The 21,098-nt window shown below is 45.6% G+C and overlaps 1 protein-coding gene across 1 annotated transcript in view; it reads right to left on the bottom strand.

The window, feature by feature from the left end:
- Positions 1 to 20,523, bottom strand: part of TMEFF2 (transmembrane protein with EGF like and two follistatin like domains 2) — a 118,536-nt gene extending 98,013 nt beyond the window's left edge. Inside the window, exons 1-4 of the mRNA XM_033064736.2 lie at positions 20,300 to 20,523; positions 18,820 to 18,929; positions 13,490 to 13,619; positions 11,045 to 11,071 (exon numbers count right to left, since the gene is read on the bottom strand). Coding sequence (XP_032920627.1) covers positions 11,045 to 11,071; positions 13,490 to 13,619; positions 18,820 to 18,929; positions 20,300 to 20,483 — 451 coding nt within the window. The 5' untranslated portion in view covers positions 20,484 to 20,523. The remainder of the gene's footprint in view (positions 1 to 11,044; positions 11,072 to 13,489; positions 13,620 to 18,819; positions 18,930 to 20,299) is intronic.
- Positions 20,524 to 21,098: the final 575 nt, after the last annotated feature.

Raw genomic sequence — 21,098 nt, forward strand, 5'->3', positions numbered from 1 at the left:
GGAAATCAAGAGGTGCTCTTTCAACCAACAAACGTTGCAGCACAGGAGTTGAGATGGAAAGGAAGCATCTCAGGTAGAGGTTCAATGGATAGGCACAAAGAAAACAGAAAATCCTGTGACAGATTGCCCAGTACCAGCTCATGCCTGTTAAAACTGCTCTTTTCAAGTAAGAATGGATGCCTTAAACCCAAAACTTTTCACTTCATATGTATTATTGTCAATTCAAAAGTGGCTCAGGGTTGTGTTTTCAAATAAAAAGGGAATCCAAGAAAATCCTCCTGACAACAGAAAGAAAATTTCAGACTAAAAGCAGCTGTTGTGCAACTAAGGGCATCCAGAAAAGCGTTCCTTACAGCAGAGGTGCTAGTGCATGCTGCACCTTTGTATCCTGAGCCCTTAAGTAGCACTAATGGGTTCAGATACAGATTTACTCCATTGGTTTAAAAGAGCTCCTTTCTGTGTAAAATGTTCTCTTTTCAACAAAACCCGAAATTATTGCTGCTGCCTGTGGACACTGCTTAGTCATTTGTCATCCTTACCTTTAGGAGGCTGAGAAAGCACAGGCATTGAGGGTCTCAGATTTGATGAAAAACATTTCTCCAGGATCCCACAGCACAGGGAGGATGCAACATTCCCCTGCTGACAGAAGGGAACCTGGCCTGGCCAGACAGCACCCCAGCAGGGGGACAGTCACTATGGGGGCAGGAGGAGAAAAACCCCAGGAGGAAACCACAAAAAACTCCAACAGCAAGGCTGGAACCTTGTGGTTTGACCAACACTCAGCATGGCAGAGCTCACAGCTCTGCAAACACTCAAATGCTCCATTGGAGATTGCCATACAAGGGCAGGGGATTGCTCTGCACATTCCTAGCAAAAGCTTCCAGAGAGCCAAGCTAGAAAGAAAAGACTAACAAAAAACTTTCAAAAATATTTGAGAAAACCTGTGCCAAAATCTCCTAGGACGTGCATCCATGACTAAGCATGAGAAGTGAATTGCTGCTGCCACGCAGAGGGTGCTGCTGGCTGGTCACGATCTAAAAGCAATGATGCAGCAATAACCACAGCTTAATTGCCAAGAAGCTCCCATATTAATAGCAGAATTTTTGGTCAGAAACATGTGAAAGCCTGTAGGCTTTGGAGCAGTAAAATAGAACTGGGGCCGTATGGTGGCAGAACAAAGTCTGCAGAAGAATGTTGTATTTTCTGCCTTTCACAGGGACTTTCCAGAGCTGTCAGCTGTGCTGCAGAATTAGAAACCTGACATTGCAGCAATCAGTTTTTAGATTTCAAGCTGTTCAAATGACTGGTCTCCAGGGAGGAATGTGCAGCATGCAGGAATCAATAGAGGAACAGGTAAAGATGCCAGTGCACAAGGGCAGTCGCCCCAACACCACACCCCAGCCAGCCAGGCACATCTGCCAAAAAGGAGTCCTGGGAGAGGATGACAGGAAAACCTGTTCTCTCTCTCTGAATCAGCACCAGAGAGGTGCTGTAGACAATTCACTGCATTTTTGAGATTGCTGCTTGATTATATTTGCTTCCACCTTACAGACAGATCTGCCACACGCCCTCAGTTCACACTACGCCAGTGCTCCAAGCCACTTGCTGAAGAGATAATAAAAGAGCCTGTTTTATCACATCCTCACCTCTGAATGCATTACAAGTGACACTGCTTAATTTTAGCCAATCTGAACAGCTAATTAGATGTAAACAGATTGAAAAATTGTACACATGGGACAACTCATTTTTCAAAAGGCCACTAATCTAAACAAACCTGAGTCCATCAATTCACTTCAACATTTGTCTAAATTAATTACAGCACAGTCCTGTCCTGCACGGGCCTTGTGATTCATACAAGAGGCTTCCTCCTCTTTTGATGAAAATTTCAGGCACTGTACAAAAGAAGAAGTTATTTATTTATTTATCAAGGCCCTATTACAACAAATATGAAAATGCCTCTCTGAGTCTAGTGGACAATGTGTAGGAGCCAAAGCAATTCCAGCATACTCCAGTACTTTATCTCTCACCTCCCAAACACATCACACACACACACACACCACATCAAACACAGAGAGGCTCTCTGTAGCAACTGATAAAAAACAAATTATATTTAATCATGATCAATACTGGTTGGAACTTCAGAGCTTCCTCCTCTGGGGAAATGAGAGGGAAAAGAATCCTGGACAGATCCTCCAGAGACATCTGGGGATCCTCCTCTCCTTCAGGACCCCCTCCAAGAATCAGCTGGAGTAGACCAGTAAATACACTGGGAATCAGGAAAGCAAGGCAGGTCAGAGAGAAGCTCAAACTCAGATGAAATCAGGAGCTACTGGAGTTATCCAGTGCCTGGCAACATAAGGAAGTGTTTGGATGAAATACAGTGTGTGTGGTCTATTTTTTAATACAGAGCAATTAGCAGAGCATTATGCATGAAGTTTTCCACTAGCTACTGAAGCCCACATTGCTTCCACTACGTGCAGCTGTAAGTGTACACAGTCAGATAGGAGAGGGCAGAGAGAAACACACTTGTGTGGATTCTGAAAAGAACAAACACATCCACATAATCCATCCCTCTATGGACTGCTTAGCACAGCAATCTTGCCGAACAAAATAGGCTAAACTCTGCCTAATTCATGTGTAAACTAATTCATGGTACCTAAGAACTGCTGAGTACCTGTTGGAAGAGTATCTTCCATGCAGCAGAGGCCCTGGACTTTGAAATTCATGCTCATTTGAGCAGAGCAATCCAGACACCCAAGGGTCAAGACCTCAAGCATTGCAGAATCCTACATAACTTTTAATCACTTCCTTCATTGTGGTATTGCCTTCATTCACAAACACACATATAATCTTCACTCAGAGTTAGTCTAGCTTTAATTGTCAGTCCAGTATCTCATTAGTCCTTTGTCTGTCAGCATAAAGAGCCTGCTGCTCATCTGAGTTCCCTGCACTGGTACTTGCTGCTGGTGACCTAGGAATCTTTTCCTCCCCCCTGACAAAGCCTAAGGCATCAAAGCCTCCAGGGTAGCACAGCCTGCTCCTCAGGGCCTCTGGAGCTGCAGTCACCTCCCCTGGAGGAGGCAATGTGACATCCTTACCCCTGCCCCAGAGCCTGATTGTTAAACACCCCACTGGCCTTTTGCCCTGCTGTGTTTGCAGAGCACTCTCACAAGCCCACTCAGCACCAAAACTCAGCTTTCTCTGGAGCATCACTGTTTCCCCACTCACCTTCTGCTTCCTTGTCTTTGCTCTGTGGTTGTCTTTCATTAAAGGACGTGCTCTTACACCAGAGTACCAAGTAAATCAGAGTGGGTTGTTACAGGGAAGCACTCATTTCTTGGTTTCCCAGATTTAACTTTGGAGAACCTAATCAGTGAGAAATGTGCCCATGTAGGCCACTGGTAAAACAAACAAATGAAGAGCACAAGGCAGATCCTTTGCTGTCTATCTAACAATGATAAATCCACTTATAATTACATCCTGAAAGGCAGTTTTTACTCCACTAATTACGTACCACGTCAATTTTGCACGATTCTTGTTCTTTAATCATAGTGTCATGTAGCAGCATGCCAAATGCTTCACTGACATCCACATACACTGCATCAACCTAACTTGCAGCTTCATAAATAACATTTCAATTAGTTGACAGAATCTATTACATCACCCCATATTGCTCAGCATTAATTCTCATTTATTTCTTTATTGAGCAGGTCCGGGACTGCATGTCCTGCTCTGCCTCAATCAATGTCAGATTGGCAGGCCTGTAAATATCTGATTTTTTTTACCCCCCCCCCCCCCCTTTACCCTTTTTAATACCTACACATCCACATTCTCTCAGATCTTTACAACTTTCCCATCTTTTCAGGTTTACAGAAAACCAACATTAAAATTCTTAAACTATCTCTCTTTACACCTGCAAGATATTTGGGGCTGCAGGGCTAAAAAGAGCCCTGCTTTGAGAAGTGCTTTTTCAATGGGCTTATACAGGCACCATCATTATCTTACTCCCATGCAGCTAGAAGAAATGCTAGCAAGAAGTCCAAGGCTTTAAAAAAACTGATGCTAAATAACATGAAATGGTTTTGACCTCTTCTTCCCTGAGTTGTGGTATTTTCCAACAGCAGTATAGAGATCCCCCTATTGCTGAAGACTTCAGGCTTCTATTCAAGGATTCTCCTGAGCAACAAGCAATGTGTTTGTTTTTAAACTAAAAATGAACCATTTTCTATATAGCTATTTAAAAGGCTGGGCTAGAAGACTCATGGCAACAGCTGAAAAACTGGTAGTGCTCTCCCATAAAACTCTAACTCGTCTGGGTTTGATTATGAACTGTCTGGATTATGACTATGAACTGGATTCCTGGGCTTGCACCACACTCGTTAAACTTGTCCTGTGTGCACATTTACATAAAGTAGGAGGCAGTCTCCAGTTTGCTAAGTGTCTAGGAATCAGTGGAGCTCTTCCTTAAGATAAGCTCCCACTGATTTCAAAAATAGCAGGCAAAACTTCTGGTTTCATTTCCCAATCTCTGAAAGGAAAGAAAACCTCTTAGACAAAAAGGAGTTTAAACATCAAGTGCAGAATATATTAAATTTGCCAGATGCAGCTGAGGTTTGAAATGCAGGAGTTGAGAAAGCGAATACATGAACCTTTAGAGAGACTTGGCAGTTTTCATCCCATTTGTTCTTTTTAAGATCTCATGAGAGCATCTCACAAAATCCTCTGTCACACCAAAACCAGTTCAAAGCAAGTGCACAGTGAATCAGCTTCTTCAATCACTAAACCACACAACACATAATGACGAGATGCATGAGGATCTGAAGCAGTTCTGGTCACTCCCAGGCTGCCTCAGATCCCACTTGTGCAAGACATCCACATTCAGGGGAAAAATCTAAAAGTCAACGGCATTTAAGCATGTCACAAAAACGAAGCATGTGCTTGAACACATGCTCTTGCTCCATGAATGAAGGAGTTTGTAGCAAGCTTGGAAGAGCCCTTTGAAAGCTTAAAACCCTTTTTTTCCCCTCTGTGGAAGAACTCCCTGCACAAAAAAAAAGAGAAAACAGCAGGCTAGATTTGCCTCTCACTGTCATCATGGCTAATCTCTGGTGACTCCACAGTTGTCACAAGGAAAATTAATCCAGGTTTACAGAGATGTAGCAGACCACTACATCACTCTCTTGCTGTGTTTACAATAACAGACCAATAAATGAGTATTTGTGATCGGGCACTGCTTTTTTAATCTGTTTGCTGGAGTACCATAGGATTTGTTTGATGATTTGATGACTTAGTTATCAGTGGATTTACAGATTGCACATGATTAGCCAGCATATTTTGGAATTTTTTTTTCCCCTCTGTTTCTATGCAGAGAAGCAATTTTGACTTCTAAAGCAAAACCAGGGCATCCTCAGTATTTTTATGTAGGTGAGCATCTTCCATTCATAGAATCCCTGTGTGGCTCTGAACTACTTACACTAAGTGCCAAAAACCTAAAGGATTGCATAATGCAGGGAAGAGGCTATGAATGAACGTCATTCATACTCCCTGCCTACAGAATCCTCATGGCATCTTCTATTCATTCCCCTCAGTTCTGCATGAATGGCTGAAAACGGGCCACAAATCATTCACTACCCATCAACTCTTCCCCGTGGCATTTCTCAGTGCCTGCCTGATGGGACCAGGAGCACAGCAAGGACTGCTGCCCATCAATAACACAGGTAGAAAATGCAGCACTTGTCATTGCGTGTCTGCATCCCAGCTTCAGAAGCAGCAAGCAAAACACAGGCAAAATCCATGCAACTAAATCCAAGCCCACCATCTTCCAGGGCTGCTACTTTATCTACAACCCTGGAGAGCTTCTAGGAGCTATGGGGATTTATTTGCTCAAGCATCTCAGCCTAGCAGGGTTGATGAGCTCAGTACTTAGCTTAAATGAGAGCCTAAGAGGAGTACAAACACTGGTATTCCTGTCGTCTCCATACCTTCCTAGGATTTTCCAAAATGGCTAATGCATCCTACCCAGCACAAAATGCCCTTGGCAGGGGTCTAGAAGTCTGGCACTTGCGAATGCCCAAGTGCTTCTCTTCCAGAAACATATAACTTCAACCTTTCCTAATTTTTAAAGGCCACAAAGAGACACAAACCGCCTTTCCCTGATCCAACTCTCGTATAGGTCAGATGAGCTCCAGCCCTGAACTGGAAGTCATGTAATCATGTTAGGACAGCAAAGAGCCTGAGCTAATAAACCGGCCTTTCCAAGAGCTTATTGGTTTGGGCTTAGTGCCATGCTGAGGTTAACAAGGTAAAAACCCGTTTAACAAAGGAGACATATTTGACCAACCACAGTCAGGTCAATCATTTAAGATTTAAACATTCCCTCCAGAGGTATTTACTCAGTCAGTGCACGTTGCTTACAGTTGATTCTGTACCTTCTGATGCTGCTTTAAATTGTATCTCCCAAATCAAATTAGAGTAGAAGAAGCTTTCCCATTTCCTTATTGCAGTTGACAATCGCACGTGGGGTCAGCAGATATTCTGAATTCACATGAGAGAAGCCTGAATCACCTATTACACCCAGGAAAAGAATCTGTAGCTCAAAATATGAATTCCCTTTCTTTCCAAGGTTAGACTAGAACAGCCAGAGTATTCTCCCCTTTATTGAGAACATGTGTGCATGCGTGTGTTTATCAGCACTGCATTTTATACACTGCTTCATTCAAACCAATATACACTCCAGGTTTTATGGTGTGTTTTGGCTCAAGTGTGATTGCTAGGACAGTGTTTACAGCAATATTCAGTGTGTTCTGCATAGGCCTGCCCATCAATCAACACTGTAATAAAGCAGAAAGCAAAATCACTGGAAAAGCAGCAGAGCTGCTGTATTCAAGTAAGCCATTCAAAACCAGCATGGAGACAAATGCAAATGCAGTTGGGTCAAAGCAGCCATTTACCTGTTGATTAAAGGGGAAGAAAACTACATACATGCTGCATTATGGTTTGCCTTAAAAAAAATAACATAGGCTCCAAAGTGTTAATTTTTTCCTGCCTATTTTCTCTGGGTTGGTGTTTCAAGATGACTGCTGCTCCATATAGATTTATAATATGTATGTGTTTGTTCACACATCTCTAAGTCAACAGGAAAGGCAGACCAGAATACCAAATCTATCATTAAATCTACATGTTGGCACGTACAAAAAGCTGCAGGACTTCATTTTCTTTTTGTGGCTAAGACTAAAGGGATAAATTGAAAGAATGAACAAACAAACAAGCCATGTTCATCCTTAAAACACACACACAAAGGAAGAGAGGCAGAGAGGGGGGAGAAGAAGATGGCTTGTAAGGTTGTTGGCTTTCAGGTTTGTCTAACAGATCAGGAGTAAGTTTAAGAGCAGAATAATCTCTGATTCTTTCTGGTTGTCACATGGGTTTGTTGACAAACACTGGCGTTCAAAAGCCCCAGCACTGCCCCAGCTCTGGACCAGCATGTGCTATTCCCAATTCAGACACTGGAGTGTGATGCAGCTTCCAGTCCTTGCCCAACTTGACTATCCAGGCTCTGCTTCACAGTTTTTATTCTCTCCCCCAGGGGAGTACCAGGGTGTACCAGCCTGGAGTCCTAATCCCAGAATTAGCACCTCTAGATGCTACTGTAAAATAAATGGTGATGATGGCATTGATGAATTATCACTCATCTGGTTGGTTTATTTTAATTTTGCTTATGTCTAGATCATAAAGCATTAACACTAAAAACAAACTAGTCTAAGATCTGTGTACACAGGGTCCCACTGGAGTCAGTAGGACTTGAATGGAAACTGAAGGAGGCTCTGAAAGGAATTCAGGCTAGGTGCTTAAGCACACCCAGGGTGACAGCCAGCCCCAGTGAATCCATCAGCCTGTGAAGGAAAGCCAATCAACAGAGCTGGGAGTGCAGACAATGCAGGCAGGGCGCAGAGGTGCTCAGGGTGAAAATGAAACCGAGGGAGAGATGCTCTTAGCCCATTAAGGGCTATAATGAAATACTGCATCTTGAGTTTGTTGCTGTTAGAAGGAAGCCAGGAAACGAGCAAGAATTCATTATAAAGCTGCTCAAGACCAAAACATGAATCATTGGGTTCTAAAAAAACCCAGTTGTCTAGAGAACGGCATAGATGAAAATGAATGGAATCTCTTTAAATTACTCTCTGTATAAAGTCTTTCACATTCATCCTTTCTGGCTTTCTGATTAGTATCTTTCTGGGATGTGGGTTTTTAAATAATTCCACACCACACTCCCAGCTTCTGCAATCAAAACACTGAAATGGCTCTTGATTCTGCGTTTTTCATCTTCATTTACAGGGAAAAATGTCTTCTGCTGTAAAAAACTTGAACACCTACTGTCCTACCCATCTACTGGATAGCCCCAAAAAAGGCTCAGTAATCAAATGAGATTATGATTCCCTCATCACTGTACAAATAACGGGACTTCTGCATGTTATTGCTGCATAAGGGAGGATTAAATCACCTCTGGAAAGCCCTCAAGATCATTAATGTGCTGAAAAGCTGAGACCTCTCCACTCTCAGCATCCCTGACAGGAAAGCAAAAAACCCCAAATCCTATCCAGTGAACTGAGAAGAATTCCCCTGCAAACCCAGATGGGAATACCTGAAAGGAAAACATGGCAGCAAAACACAGCCTCTGCTGTTTTGTTCATGCTCTGACCATTTTCCTGAGAAAAGGAGACTGGTATGACCACATGGTGTGCTTATCTACATCTGTCCCTCACACCAACCCCTCTCCAGCTATTTCTGAGCCCTCTAGCAATTACAGTTCCCATGTGACAAGCCCCACTGAAGGAACAGCAGCACCGGGAGCTGAACTGGTGTCAGTCATGGGCAAAACCACCTCAAAGCTGGAAAAGTGCCACCTTCTAAGAACCAGAAACACAACTTGAGTTCATTTATTACTAGATGTGTGCCCCATCAGACCAAAGAAACCCAACCCTAAGATACAAGTCTCTTGAAAAATTGGTTTCTTATCTCACAGTTGGCTGGCTGGGACCGTCCCTATGGCAGTAGTTTTGCTAAAAAAGATAGTGCACTGGTAATTCTGTTAATCAAGACTGCTTGGAGAAGCATAAGAAAGAAAGAATTTTCAGGAAAAAACCAGAAACCACACATGATTGCCTAAAACCTCGGGCTTCTCATAGGAACATGTCCCACTCATGACTGCTGGAGTGGATTTTACAAGACTTACTGTGATGACATCCAAAATTTATTACAGCTTTTACAACAAGGCCATGTCTAGTAAAGAATGATGTAGTGACAATACTTACTTGTCTGGATTTAGCTTCTTTAGCTTCTTAGGGCACATAAATATAGTTTTGTACTTCAAGAACACAGCCATAGCTGCCTACTAAATCTTGAGTAATACAAGGCAGCTTTGTAGACCCTTAAACACATGTACCAACTTGGTCCTGTCTCCTTCACAAACCTGCTTCCTTACTACCTGCACATTCTCAAGATCCTGCTCTGCTCATCTTCTGTCAACCTGAGCTTCTAAAATGAAAGTCTGTGGAAATCATGCTTTTAAACTCCTGTGCTTTCTGAGAATGGAATTCATTATTTTCAGAAAGTGGCCAAGTTTGTTTTCCCACCTCCTCACTTACAAAACAAATTGACAACTTTATCTGTCTTCCTTGGTACATGCATGATGAATTCTGTGCAACTTCATTTGAAAACCAATTTATTGACCACAGGTGTGAAAACTCTGTCGTACATATAAATCAAATTGCAGATTTCTGATAAGCACTGAACAAGGTATTTTTCTGGTGTAACAGTTTAAAAAGATAATCTAAAAGAACACAGGAATAGCTGGAAAAAAAACTAGCAATATTTTATGTTGCAGTTTTTGGGGAGCCAGATTGGCAGCATCTTGAAGTGCCCTGAGTTCCAGAAAGCAGCCTGAGAGTGATGCCAGAAAATCAGGCCTCATGCTCATGCTGTTGACTGCTTCACAGGTAAAAATCTTACCTTCCATACACAGGTAAAAATAATAAATACGTTCTATACTCATAGCACTCACTGATATCCTGGTCACCAAAATTAAACAAGGACTAGGGGATACTTTGCCAAGTAACATGACTATTTGAAAAACCTGAATCCAACCAGGAGTAGCCATAAAACCAGGTGAGAACTCCTGGTGGCTGCCCCAGCAGCCTCCCAGCCTGATGCTGGCCTTGCCCTTCCCTGCCAGGGGCTCCTGGAGCATACCCAGGGAGCTGGGGCAGGAATGAGGGAAACTCTCCAGGACAAGCTTCCCAAGCTGCCCAGACTATCCCTAGCCCCCAGAGAAGCCTGACCTGCCAGCCCCAAAAGTCACACTCCTCCCTGCCCGAAGGCAGGGCACTGCCCAGACCCAACACTTCAAGAAGGACTGATATCAGAAAAGCAAATCCATTATGATTGCACCAAGAAATAAAAAACAAACACAAAACAAAAAACCCCAACAAAATAACACCACTTAAATGCTAATTTGCCTACATTTCACAGTATCCCCTGTATGCCACAAAGGGCTCAGGCTATTTCCACATTCAGTTTTGTTGCTGCTCTTCCTATAAAAACACATTGTTCTTTCCCTGTGACATTTCTTCTATCTTTGAAAGAATGCTCTCTGCTACCACAAAATGTTTGGCTTGAATCCTCCAGTGAGGAGGAGCCAAGGCTTTGGCTCATGTTTTAAAAACAAAAGAAATATTACCCTAAACATAAAACAAATGAGTGCAGCTGTAACAGTAGATGGAGATAGAGCTCCTAGCACAACCTATGAATAATTCCAAGCCCTATTAGAAGTAACATAGCTTTCTGAATTTCCCTAGAAGACAGCATGTCATGATTAGGTTCCAGCTTGACTGAAATGCAAAATACCATTTTTTTCAAAGACAGAGCTGAGCAAAAGACAATATAAGTGCAACAACTTAAATTGCAAAGCATATCCACTTACAATCCAAAATTGTGGGAGACAGAATGTGTACACATAAGAGCAGAGATATTAAGAGAGGGCTCTTACCTCCATCCCCAGATCCTGAGCCAGCATCTGAGAAAAGAACAGAAAGAAATTTATATTCATGTGCTCCAGCATGTGCTGTGAGCATGCAAAGCAAGGCTTCAGTGAAGTGTACTACAGTGTGCCTCGTGTTTGATGGCATCCCTGGGTAAATTATAGAGATCTAATCTCAATGTAATTCACTCAAGCCATCTTTCTTGTCTCTCCATTTTTTTTCCCTTTAAAGTCTCTCTATCAGATGAAAATACTGTAAGCCACAGAATGCTGCAACGTCCTTAGAAGTCTCTACCCTGCTTTGCTGTACTTAGACTGATAAATCTTTGTTCCCTACAGTAGTACAGAGTTACTCCACTTGGTCACTACTAAATCCTCACCAAGGAGGAGAGAGCAATTGTAAATTTGCATTATCTTTAGAAAACAGGCTGTATCATCAAATTATAACTAGCTGGAATAAACCATTAAATTACTACTATTCAAAGTCTTCAGGTAAATGATTAAAATGCCATTTTTCTCAAGGTTGTTGCTGACTTCCAAAACTAAATGCTCTCTTTCTTCTCTGCTTGACCTTTTACTGGCTGGAATGATGAAAGTCACAAATTTAGAAAGTGCAACATCACAAAATTGCCAAGCCCAGAGCTCCATTAAGAAACTTTCTAAGCAAGGCAGAGCATGGAAATGCACACACATAGGGCTACCAAAAATGATGCCCAAGAGGAGTTTCTTCTGCAGGGAAACTTCCAGCTTAGTGGAAGAGTCATGCATTTATCAGCATCATGACTAATAGAAAGAGTTTGGGATCAAAGCACCCTGTGAACTGTTAGATCTCATTTATTGATGGCAAGGCCTGGTGGATCTGAACTTGCACATGTCATCACTGCTCAAAACTAAGAAAGAGAAGGAAAGTCTTTGCTAAATAATAGGTTACAAGAATTTCTTCAATGGCAGATTTATGTGGCAAGGCTGCAAAGGTCAGATGTAAAAGGTGGCTGGAAAACGAAACAGAAATAGCACTGTTTTCCCAGAGACCATGTCCTGAATTTTCCTGATCTCATCTTTTGTCCTGATTCTGGGGGTTCTTGAGCACCCTCTCTTTCTGCCCCATGCCATAAGGAAAACCTAAGGAAAATGGCTGCTCCCTTCTCCACTGAGCTCCTCCTTGGGAAAAGGAAAAAGAAGCCAAAGACCTTGATCAAGACTTCAGGAAAACATCTATTTTTTCCTTCTCTGTTTCTGAAATCCACTATGTGTTTCAAAGAGAACGCTGCCTACACAGTCATTGCCAGCAGGCAAATAAGTTTCAGAAAAGTTGTAGCAATGCAGTGAAATTATCCCTTTAATCAAAAAGTTTGAACCAAAAAGACCAGTTGCTGTGCTGAGAGAATTTACCAAGTTGAACAAATCCTACACCACAGTAGGTTTTGTCAGCCTGAGCTCCATTTAATACCAATTTATGGACAAAAAAATTGCAGCATATGTTTTTTTCTTCTTGAAAATTGTCAGGTAACAGCTTCAGAGAAGAACAACATTTCCAGAGAAAGGAGTTTATTTTCTCTCAGGTGTATGAAACATGAAATTACAGCACTGAAAAAAGTTTGTCTAATGTACTTTTTATTGACTCCTCCATCCTCAGCCAAGAAAAAATTCTGCTTTAAGTTTAAAGAACTCTCTCAAGAACAAAGGCTTGCTCCTGCTCTTTTCAAGTTAACTTCACTGCCCACCTCTAACAGATACCAAGCACGAAAGAAAAACATCAAGAAGTCCTGCACATAAGCAACTCGGTTCTCCTGACAGATTTTGCTCATTCACCTTTCTAGCTGTTTTCAGACAAGCTGAGATGTAAACAGCTCACAAGGCTCAGAGTTGAGCAAAGCTGTCTCACATGCCAGTGAGTTTTCTCAAGTGCAGAACAGAACACCTGTGGCACAGACCTGTTCATTATGTGTGCTTTGGACTAAACTTTCAGCTGGTATGAATTGGCAGGACTCATTACAACCAGGGGTCTGTTGAATAGGGATCTGGCCCTACAAGGATAAGGAAAAATCTAAGAATCTGGATTGCAGGCAATAATGCTCCAGTTATCTGTCTCCGGATTGTGGAGAGGTTTGTGGTAATCCAGATGCCCATTTATCAGACATCTGCTCACTTAATCTGCCACCAGTTCACTTGTCGCAACAGCTCGGAAGTGTAGGCAGGGCACAGGATGATCAGGAGCACAAGACACAAATTAAAAAATAAATCTACTTCTGTGCTGAACTCTTCCAGGGGTACAGTGCATCAGGGACTGTGAGCCTAGAGTAAGTTACTCAATAGGGAAGGATGGCAGCGACTTCCCATGCCCCAAACCGTAAAGAATTAACCCGTGATGAGTTCAGATGAAGAATTCAAATGGCTTTTGCCATGCCCAGGTCATTTTGTTGGGGGCAGGCAGCCTGGGTGAGTGATACATACCTGTGGCACACGATCCCTCGGACACCAGCAGGATCTCACTCTGCTGCTTGCAGGCAGCCTGCTTCAAGTAGCACTCGTTCTGGTAGGTGTCACCATTGGAGCCGCACACGGGCACGTAGTCATTGTTACACTGATGGAAGGGACACAGAGCAGCAGTGTTAGTCACACAGGCAGGGGGAACAGAACACATTTGGGTGCCCCACACGCCCTCCCCAGTGGGCAGGAGCAGCAGCCCTGCAGCGAGCTCAGCCAGTGCATGAGTTTCTCACACCCTGCTTCAGCTCCAGCTCCAGCTGAGCTCTGCCCAGTTTCCTCTACCACTGCAAGACAGTTTTGCCCCTTCTCCTTCATATTTTAAAAAAAACCACAATCATTTCATTTTACACTGAAAATTGGGCAACCTACGGGGTGCAGTTATCACAAGATAATCATGCTTGGAGGCTTAGAAATAGTTGGATGTGCCCTGTACATGGCAATTATACCAGGGATATGATTATCTCGTGATTACCCTACTCCTCTTATGCCTCATTGTTTAATTAGAACAAATGGAATGATCACAATTATTATTGACAAATGCTCACCTCTGCCTAAATCCTCGTAAAAATTTAGAAGATGACATACATCCTTTTTAGCTGTATTATGCCACAGTGTGTCTGAGGTGTGTTTGTTGGGCACAATGTGAAATGCAGAACTGAAATATCAGGGATATCAACGTCAAAAATGCTTTAAACTGAATGACTACAGAAGTGATTAACACAAACAATTGCATAGATTGCATTAATTGCAGGCCTCCACACAGAGCAGTTGCCAAGAAATTATTCATAGTTGGTCAGAGTGACATTTTGATTGGGCCAAAACAAATGACATTTTCCTTTTGCATTGTATTCTCTTCAATCTTCCCAAGATGTTGCCCACCCCCAGCACCCTCTTCCCTCAGAACAAGGAAGAAAAACAGCAGTCACAACAGCAGAAATCTCTCCTTCTGCTCCTCACGAAGGGTTCCTCCATGCAGAGATTTTAAACTGTTGATTAAAAATGTTTCTAGGCTATTTTCATCATTATGTTCCAAATCTGAGCAATGTTTCAAGCATAAAATGCCAACTTCATCCAGAAGCTCAACAGCAATTGCTGGAGGCTGATCTGGAATACATAACCAGGACAATTAACACAATCGTGCATATTTTTTAAAGCATGAAGCATCAAATCATGCTTGCTTTAGGTGCAGTATCTGCTTGTCACCCAAGGATTGGTGGGGAATTTGGCCTTGAGTATCTCAACAGGCTTTGCTGCATGTAGAAACAGGGCTGGATTCTTTGCCCAAGAAACACAGCAGCAACTTTTCTGCCCCAGAAACACAAAGGCAGCTCCTCTGCTGATTTCGCCCAGAGCAAGGGATGATCTTTGACATGGACTCAGCAGTAGATCTCAAAGGTTAGATAGCCCCACATAAATGGTGAAATCTCAATCCACACAAAGGAGTGCTATGAGCTAGGCTGGAGCTTCTTCCAAAGGCTGGAAACTTTAAAATGTATTTGAGAGACAGCAGGGTCTCAGGAAGTACTAGTCCACTCTTCCCACCAGCACCTCTGAACAACTAGGATTCAGATGGAAAAATAAGGAGCCATAAGGAGCAAAGGGAGGGACACCTTCCATATGGATCCTGCCTTGGCTTTGAGCTGGAAACTGTAGTGGAAGTTACCCAGGAAAGCAAACAAGCCCACCAATGAGAGGGTTGTGACATTAGTCACCAGGTGGCTCCTAACCCACCAGAGCTGGACTCTTGAGTGTTTGCAGCTCATCACCATCACAAATACCTCCTGCCAGTGCTGGAGAACATCAGGTGTTGGATGTCACTTCTGTCAGTCAAGTGACATGCTTTTGTCACAGGTATAGGGCTCACTAGCCCAGGCCCTAGATGTAGGAACAATTCTTCATCCCCAAGTAACAACCGAGCAAACCCTCAGGGAAATCCATGTCAAAACTCCCACTAAACCCAGCAGCACAGTGGCACACTGTCCACTTCTCTCTTGCACATGCCAGTTTTTAAAATACAGCTGTAGAGCAGGGAAATGGACCCAGGCAATTCCATCAAGTGTCAGTGAAAGGCTGCCTTCCTCAGCACCTGCAGCCTCCAGTGCCCACTGTCACAGCCAGGGACAAACCATCCTTGGGAGCCTCTGGATCAGTGCTGAGCACTGAAAACAGATGGTTTGTTTCCTAAAGATAATGGTAACCTGTAGAACTCCTCCTCCAGGTAACTCTGTTAAAAGCTTGACCTCCTCCTACTTTCATGGATCAACTACTCTCAAAAATCCAACCCACATCCTGAACCAAGAAGCACAAGATATATTCTGGAAAATATAACAAAGCTGGAAGTTGGACAGCTGATGTTGCAGCTCCACAAATACTGAAGCACATGGAGGACACGACATGCATGAAAAGAGGGTTCTTTCCTCCCATAAAAAACAGTGACTGTCCACAGGCTTGGTGACTCAAGAGAAAAGACACTGATGGAAATTCCTGGTAGATAATTTTGGAATGTAAGAGGGAAGAGTCCAGCAGCCAGACCTATGGCTTTGGGCAAGCAGATATAGACCCCAACAAGCCATGCCTGCTGGCACAGCTCTACACCTTCTGCTGGACCCAGAGCCTGAGGGAAGGCAGGGCTGGTGGTTTCCCTCCTGCTCAGCCTTCCTTCTGGAGCCAGTGCTGTCCCAGTGCCTTCCCTCCCTGGCAGCACCAAACTCTGGGCATGCCCTGCACAGGACACAGGTCTGAATCTCCTGATCAGAGCAGGACACGGTGTTTTTCAGTAAAATACATGTGTCACTGAAAGGTGTCACAGCAGACTGTGACTAGAGAACCAGCAATATGAACCTCTTGCTCAGCACGTGTCTGCTGGCTCTCCAGGGTTGGAAGTCTAACTTGGGTGTTCCAGAGCAGTCTGATCATATTCATCCTTTCAAATAAAAATAAATTCATTTTAACTCCCCTTGGGCAGACATGAAGCATCCATAATTCTGGTTTGAACAAACCCAAACAAAAGCTGCAGAAGCCCAGCTCTTTACTTTCATGTTCTCAGCCCCTCCAGACACAGGCTGGTCAGCCTCAAACTTTTCATCAGTACAGAGGCAAAATGAGCTCTCTATCCTTGTCTGCTCTCTCAAATTTCTGAAGAAGTCATAAAACACAGTTACAGTGATGAGGAGTCTGCTATTGATTTCCTCACTATCACCACAGAGAGCTGTCACTGAAATGGGAGCCCTGAATTCTGACGGGGGTCCCCCTTACCCGTGATACAAATTACCTGGCCAGCTCTGCCTCACTTAGCCAGCCTCAGACACTGCACTAGAAATTAATTTTCTACTCCAGTGGCATATCTTTTTGGCTTGTCACACTGTCCACTGATGTTACAAGAGGAGCTAACATCCCCCCAAGCTCTGCCTGTATCAAAGTGCTCGTGTCTGGCTACAGAAGCCCCCAGCACCAGAGAGCCCTTGGCAGTGCTGGCACAGCACCAGCCACAGGTAATTTGCCCTCCAAGGTCACAGCCAGCCCTGAGGCTCCACAGAGGGCTCACAGCAAGACAAAGAGCTCTGAGTGTTTACAGGGCCTGATCCAGAGGCCACCAAAACCTAAGATGCTGTTGATTTTGACCCATTTCCTAGTGATCAGGCCCAGACTGCCCAACTCACTCTTTTGATCTTATTTACATATTCATAGGCCAATTAACTTAATTTCCTTAAATCTGTTTCAACTGCCCCCTACAGAACTGCTACACTCAGCATACTTAGAACTGTTCACCTCTCAAAGAGGGCACCACACAGCCTGGAGAGGTTTACCTGGCTTCATTTGCCCCAAACCCCCAGGCAACAGCACCAGCCTTGGGAAAACAGCACTCCCAATGCCCTCTTCCCTGCCAATGGCAACATCTGAATTTGCAGCCTCCAGGCCATGAGTTCACTGCTTTATGCCAAATGGCAACACCAAACCAGACCAAGGACAAGACCCAAGCACTCTCACTGGCTGCTTTAAGTTTCTGAGGCTCGTGGCACAACATCTGCCTCGGGTTACCACCAGGCAGTGGGACAAGGCACAGACATTTCAGTGCCTTACAGGTTTTCCTTAGAAAGAGAAAACAGACCAGACCACAACCCTTGTATTGCTGCATATGCTGAGCCAAGGCAAATGCTCAAAACAGCATTCTCAAGCTTAATTTTTGATTGCATGCAAACTCCAAATGGAATAAAAGATTCCCATGGTCAATATGAATTCCCTTCCAACATAGGAAACACAAGTGTTTAAGAGCTACTGTCTTGCTCTTATTATAGAAAATTCCTTCCTTGTTTAAAACGAAGGAACTTATCACTTGTGTTTTATCTCTGAAGGCACATTTGGCTCTAGAAATATAAAGGATATTTGCAGTGCTTTAACGTGAATGGCTGATCAAAGCCAATATTAACATAGGCATTACAGATGAGCACAATCCTGAGCTGGGCACTGTTTGGCCTGCTCCACTGTAAACACTCAAATCAGCACTGTAAGTTTCACAACTTCACCAATCCACATGAAAATGCAGAAAACCATTGGGGTATAAATACGCATATAACCCTGTGCTGGTACATGCTTTAAACTCGTTTAATTTGGGCAGCTTCTATTCAGGTCATTATTTAAAGACCAGCTGTTTTGCCAGTTAGCTAAAACATTAAATGGAATCCTTCATAATGAAATCGTTTGACTTTGAGAAGGGCTGAGGTTTAGATGCAGCTGAGAGAGAAAGAGAGAAGAAATAGAAGGAAAACCCCTTAGTGAGCAGTAATAGCTCTCTAAAACTATATAAAACCTAAAGGAAGTTCATCATTTTGGAACAGAGGGATTGCTCCTTAATCTGATCAGCTGGGCAGATAAACAGGCAGAAGCATTGTCACTATGCAGCCCTTCCTGAAAATATTGCATAAGCACATTACAGATCCATTTCTTTAACTAGATCAGAACTCCGAATACAATAAGCCACGATCTGTATCAGAAATGAATTTAGAAAGGACTCTAAATCCTCGTTAAAAGGGCAGGGATGAAAAATCAGAAATGCACAACCTGGAACTACAGACCCAAAGGGACATTTAAAGCCACAGCATCTGCATTTTCCCCGAGAAACTTATGTCTTCTTGACACCAGTTGGTTCTCCTGCCAGCTTTTACACACACTGCCAGGTTTTCCCTCTAACTTCTCTGCACATACAGAAATAAATCGCCAAGTGATAGGTTATAAAGGGACACCCATGATTTGTATTCTCATTAGTGAATTAGAGAACAAAGTATCAATCTTCTTACCTTGAACTGACAGACACAAGTCACACTGTCTCCAATCCTTAAACACTCCCCATCAAATTTACAGGTATTGGTGTCGCAGAGAAAGAGATCATTTTCTCTGTCATCGTAACCTCAAATGTAAAGAGAGGGGGGAAAAAAAAGTCAGCTTTGGTCTAGCAAGAGGAACAATACAGGATGATTGCATTTTAATGCACACAGCACAATAACCTTGTTGATGAAATTGATGGAGCCCAGATTTCCTTTTGTCCTTCCCTGCCCTCGGCTTTTCACTTTTCCTCTTGTTTCTCCCTCGGTGCTTCTCTTAGTTCCCATTCCCCACTGCCACACGCACTTTCCTTTCTATTTCACAGACTCGGTTTCCTCAAAAGCCACCCGGTAATTATGCTATTTCATGGCTCTGGGTTGGAAATGTCATCAACTCATTCCCATCCGATCACAAATCTGTTGGACAAACGTCCAAATTGGAATTTCTCCAGCCCATGACACAACAAAGCCCCCAATAATAAAGACAAACAGGCTGTGTGTTTTCTGTGATGGTCTGCCTGAGCCCAATGAAGATTGATGACCTCTAAGTTAACAGGAGAGGTGCCAGGTTCCCCACGAGCCGCTGAGTGAACCGAGCTCTTTGCCTTCATATTCTCCAGGAAAAACCAACAGAACTGACTGAAGATTCCGTTCACGAATACAAGCATGAATTTCAGATTTCGCTAGCTGACTTCCCACTCCAACAGCGAGTGGCAAGATACTAAACAAAACAGCTATGTCAGACTCCAAACCCATTAAGATCTGAATCCATTGATCTTTTAAAAAAAAACCATCCGAGTGCTCTTAACCGTATCGCTACAGATTTAAAACGAAGAGCTCACAGCGCAAATTCCCCCCGATCTAACGCGTCATGTGCGATGCACGCAGCACCCCAAACAGCGCTCTCCCCTTGGAAAGCTACTACAGCCCAATTCCCCAATTATTTCACGAATCGGAGCAGGACCGGCTGCTGACCCACACAGGAAGCCCGTTAGAAAGGTCAGCCCGACTTTAAGGAGCAGGCAGCGGTGCTGCCGGTGCGGCGATGCCGGTACCCGAGCCGCTCTCCGCTCGGTGCGCACGGAACAGCCGCCCGCAGGATGCGCACACGCGGCCGCTCTGCCCGCACGCCCAGAGCCCCGCTCGGGGCTGAGCCGTGCCCGAGCCGTGCCCAGGGAGCCGGGGCTGAGCCGTGCCCGGGGAGCCGTGCCCGGGGAGCCGCCCGCACCGGCGGAGGGCGCGGCTGCTGCGGAGCGCGGGGCAAGCGGAGCCCCGGGCGCACCGGCAAAGGCGGCGAGCCCCGACGCCCGGCACTTTTAGCCTTCGCTATTCCCGTGCATCCAACGGGATCGCCCTCTGAAGTTGCCTCCCCCAGGCTCGCCCGCGTAACTCCGAGCGCACGGCGGGGCTGCCGGGACGCTCGGCGGGGCCGGGCGCGGGGCGCTCCGGTGCTTACCGGAGCAGTTCCAGCCGGTGGGCGTCTGGCAGTCGCTTAAGGAGGTAGGGAAGGCCGCCAGCTTGTCGGGGCGGGCGAGGACGAGCAGCACGGCGGGCAGCAGCAGCCAGCAGCAGCAGTCGCAGAGCGTCCAGCCGCCGCCGCCGCCGCACTGCCGGGGCGGGGAGGGCTCCCAGGGCACCATGACTTCCTAACTCAACTCTCCGGCGGCGGCGTGCCCCCCGGGCGGCGCGGCGGGCGGCAGGGACGGGCGGCGGGGCCGCTGAGCATCCCGGGGCCCCGGCCGGCGGCGGCAGCGGGTCAGCGAGCGGCGGCCGGGCGCTACGCTGGGGCGAGCGGCGGAGCCCGGCGGGGCGGCGCGGGGGTGCGGGCGGCGGCGGGGCGGGGAGCGGCTGCCATAGGGGCCGGGCGGCGGGGAGCGGGGGGAGGGCGCGGAGGGGCCGCCGCCGCGCAGCCGCCGCCGCCGCCGCCTGCCCCGCTCTGCCGCCCGCATCCCTCTGCGCGGGGGAAGCAGCAGGTCCCGGCCCGCCGCGTCACGTGCGCCGCCGCGCCGCCCCCATTGGCCGAGCGGCGTGCGGGGCCCGGCGGGCGGGGCCGGCGGAGCCGCTGCGCCCCGCGGCAGCGCCCGGGGCAGGGCCGGGCAGGGCCGGGCCGGGCAGGGCCGGGCGGCAGCGGGCACAGCGGGCAGCGCTCCGCACCGCTCCGCACCGCTCGGTACCCCTCGGTATCCCTCCGTCCCGCCGGCTGCGGGGATGCGCCGGCCCCGACGGCTGCCCGCGCCTCTCCGCGCCCAGACGTG

Source organism: Catharus ustulatus, chromosome 7, assembly GCF_009819885.2.
Source record: "Catharus ustulatus isolate bCatUst1 chromosome 7, bCatUst1.pri.v2, whole genome shotgun sequence".
In the NCBI taxonomy this organism is placed as follows: Eukaryota; Metazoa; Chordata; class Aves; order Passeriformes; family Turdidae; genus Catharus; species Catharus ustulatus.